We start from the raw sequence: 4,196 nt of genomic DNA on the forward strand, positions 1-4,196 counted from the left end.
ATGAGTAGTAGGCAACGCAAAAAGTTTTTTTCTGAGGAAATCATAATAAAAATACTGAATGGTCTGCCTTTGAAATCGCTAGCAAGGTGTTCAAGCGTATCAAAGAACTGGCGAAAGTACGTTGCTGAAATTTACCGTTCTCGTCTTCAATGGCCCAAACCCTACCTATTTGGCTTCTTTTGTGTAGAGAAACGTTTGCAAAGCCGTTTCTTTTTCTCATCCAAGGAATCACCACTGTTAATTGGTAATAGTTTGGATGAGTGTATCGATTTTATCAGTGAAAGAGTTTACATTGTTGCCTCTTCTAATGGGTTTCTCCTCTGCAATAAGCTTAGAAGTAGACAAAGGGTTTATTATGTCTATAATCTTGTCACAAGGCAGCGTTTTGATCTCTCAAGAACTGAAATCCCTTTGAAGGATCCATATGTTGGATTTATAGTAAAGGAGACCGATGAGTCTGTCTCATTTACTATAGTTCGTTATGAAGTAACTTCTCCAGTAAGTAGGATGAAGTTCCGGTTCCAGTATAGTTTAACAATTGAAAGTTACTCTTCAGACACTAAAGAGTGGACTGCTAATTCGTTAATTGAGGATGTACCTTTTCCATTGTACCCTTCTAGGGATGAGATTTCGTCATCCTCGGCCGGTGTATTAGATGGAGTATTCTTTTGGCTAGATAATTATGGACAATGGATGACTGTTTATGATAGTGTAAACGAGTATTTTCGGGCTTTGGAATTGCCTGAACGGAGGACGATGATCTATCCTGGTTATTGTTGCCTTGGATTATCAGGCGGGAAAATCTGTTTAGCATCGACTGGTTGGACAACCATCACTTGTTGGCAACTCAACAATTTTCCAAGTCGAGATGCAGTATGGGTTAGGAAGTACGCTGTCAATGTTGCATCTGTAGTTGAGAAATGTGAACAAGATTTTGGACTCGGAGGAGGTAGTTCTCTTGATAGGGAGCTTCGGAACATGATTTTTCATCCAGCTCTTTCGCACATGTTGTATTTGCAAATAAGAAGCATGGTTATTTCATATGATTTGGAAACAAATACTGCTAAATTTGTTTATGATTTTGGAGAAGCTTGGCGGAAGACAATACACTACAAATTGTTTTCCTATGAGTGGCCTCAATGGCCGCGTCTCCAGTAGGCTATCGACAGGTATTACATATTTGTTGTACAAAACAAATAGTTTTCCCATTTAAATGCCTCTTTCTCTTTCAATATAACTGAATTATATTTTATTTTTCTGTGTTTCAATGTTTGAAGGAGACGTTCTTCGTTGACAATCGAATCCATTGATTGGTGCTGCTGTTATCTTTGGAATATTTTAAATTTCTGGCTTGGTGCTTTTAGTTTTAATAGATTTCCGCTTAAGTTGTTGTGCTTGTGGACAAGTAATTCAATAGATTTTACTTAGAGTAATTTGATCAGGCATGGTATTGAATAAGCTAGCCAGTAATTCAATACATTTTGCTTCTGCTTGAGGATGCACTGATGTCTTTTTTATATTTATAGACTTTTGAATTCTCCATATATTTTCTTTTCTCGTACATAAATTTTGTTTATGCCTGGAAAACTCCAAAAACATCTCTAATGTTCCCTGAAAATCTCTGAGAATTAGAAAATTAGAACGTAATTCTCCAACCCAAATGAAGTTAGATTATGCAATCACTATAATAAAAGTTTCCATTACCCTAAGGATTTACGCGGGGATATAATATAGTAAAATCCCCATGTAATTTGATTACATGCGAATTTTCTCGCAAAATTAAATTCAATGGAAAAGCCTTCGTAGATAACTCTTACCAGCAAATTTATACGAGCTCGAGGTAATTTACCTGGGGAATTTGTAAAATCCTCAGGTGTTTTACTTGCGGATTTATCCACACTAACCATAAAAAAAGTCTTGCAATTTTTTTAACAAAATTTCTTGTAAAAACAAAATTTCTTGCTGATTTTCGTAGAAATATTTCCCAAGGGAGATCCCCAAGTAAATTCATAGGAGTTTGGAGGTGAAATTTTTTGAAACGGAAGGAAAATAATTTCTTGCGAATATACATGAAAATATTGCTCAAAATATTATCCTATCAAAAGAAACCCACAAGAACCAACAAAAAAAACAATTCACCTTATATCACTTTCATTCAACAAAAAATGATTTCATAATTCCTATGAAAAGAAACTTGCAAGATCAATACTTAATGATTCTTAAATAGGCAAAAACACAATACAACTCAAAATTCCATTCTAACATTTAATTTGAAGCTCCAATGGAAAAAATAACAAATATAACCCTGAACTATCGTAAATGGTGTACAAATATTATTCGTCATACTTTTCGTTCATTAGTTCCCTGCATTCCAAAAAGCAATGCACATTTAGCTCTCACTATAACAGAAGACTTAATTGATACACGTGGTGCGATCCTATGAATGGACCTGATTTGACCAATTAATTAAACTCAAATTTTAAAAACCCCACTTAACCCACCCGTATAACCCATCCAAAAACCTAAAAAAAATCCCCAATTCCTCACACATAACTCACACAAAAAAAAATTCCATATTGTTCTTCATCTTGATAGACCACGTTCATCATCGATTCATCATTGTTTTTGTTGATATTTCTTCGTTCAGATCTGTTCTTCGTCAATTCTCTTCTTTTCTTAGTCAATTCAAAATTGTTTCTACGACAATTAGAGAGATCAGGAAAAAACACTAGATCAACTATTTCAATTCAGCTAAACCTAATACCCAAAATACATAATTTTTTCTACAAGTAATAACCTTAACCATACAACACAAGATCATCGATAAATGAGAATGATCTTGTTTCAGCTACGAAAACAACCAAAAAAATGTATATAACAAAAAAAATGAATATTTGTTTTCGTTAAAAATAAAAAGAATTAGGGGAAGGGATTAGGGGGAAATTAGGGGAAAGGATTAAGGGGAAGAGTGAGAGATGACCATTGTGCGTGAAAAGAGGTCTGAATTGATGTTGAAAATGGTTACGTGCAAATTGCAATGTATAGAAAAATTAATGAAGAGAAAGGAAATTAAGGCATATTGCGATAAGAATTAACATGAATGACATAAACCCGATTGTACATCTAGAAGTAAATCAAACTCAATATTAAAGATAGATTCTACAACTACAAGCCATGGGTATTTGAGAGAAGGGGATTTTTCATAAGGATTTTAGATAGATTATTTGTGTGGGTAATGGATGTATTGGGTGGGTCAAAATGGGTAATGGGCGGGTATTTGAATTTTGGGTTAATTATTTGGTCAAATTGGAATGAGCCGTAGGATTTCCACTTGTACCAAATTCTTCTTCCATTATAGTGAGGGGTAAATGTGCAATTTTTTTGGACGACAGGGGCACTAATGAACGAAAATTATGACGGATGATATCTTTATATCATTTACGATAGTTTGGAGGAATATTTGTCCTTTTTCCCAACTCCAATAGACAAGACACCAGAAACTATTTTTTAACAACATTAGACTTTTAAAATAATATCTTACCAAAATCTCAACTTTAAACTCAAAGTTGAAATTAACTTTTCAAAACTCAAACACAAAGTACTCGGAGTCGATAACGGGAGGGGAAAATGGTAATTTCATGAAATATTTCAAAAATGGCCGACCGAATCATTAAAAAAGTTGAGCGGTATATCACACCCTTTTCCCTTTATTTATTAGATACATTTTTCCTAATAACAATTTTTATTGGAACATGTTTATCCTATATCAATTCAGAAAAGATTAAGAAGTACAAATATTTTCTGATTTATTAAAAATTTTTGTTGTTATCGAGATGAAATTCGTAACGGGGCTACTGATTTATATTAATACCTAAAATATACATGTTGTTATTCTATTTAATTGATGAATGAGAATAAAAAGTAAAATCTGATATTTTGTAGTTATATATTAGTTAAAGTGATTTTAAAAGAAAATAAACAATAATAAGATTCTTTGAAAGTAAAAAGAAAAGAAATAATACATTATTATGAAAGGGGAATTTTGACACATAATATAACAATAGGGACATTTTTTAATGGAACTACGGTAGGGATATCAGTAGACCAAATTATTGACCGTATATATATCTTTAGACCACGGTATTAAATTATGACATTTATGTTAAATTTCGCTTAGTTCAAAGGTTTTTATTTGA

General features: G+C 32.9%; 1 protein-coding gene across 1 annotated transcript; it reads left to right on the forward strand.

Annotated features, from left to right (window-relative positions):
• On the forward strand, positions 1 to 1,158 carry LOC138340495 (F-box protein At5g49610-like). The gene has a single exon (XM_069292221.1). The coding sequence runs from the start codon at positions 1 to 3 to the stop codon at positions 1,156 to 1,158; it is 1,158 nt and encodes a 385-aa protein (XP_069148322.1).
• The last annotated feature ends 3,038 nt before the right edge of the window (positions 1,159 to 4,196 follow it).

The sequence above is a fragment of the Solanum lycopersicum genome, chromosome 12 (assembly GCF_036512215.1).
Source record: "Solanum lycopersicum chromosome 12, SLM_r2.1".
Classification (NCBI taxonomy): domain Eukaryota; kingdom Viridiplantae; phylum Streptophyta; class Magnoliopsida; order Solanales; family Solanaceae; genus Solanum; species Solanum lycopersicum.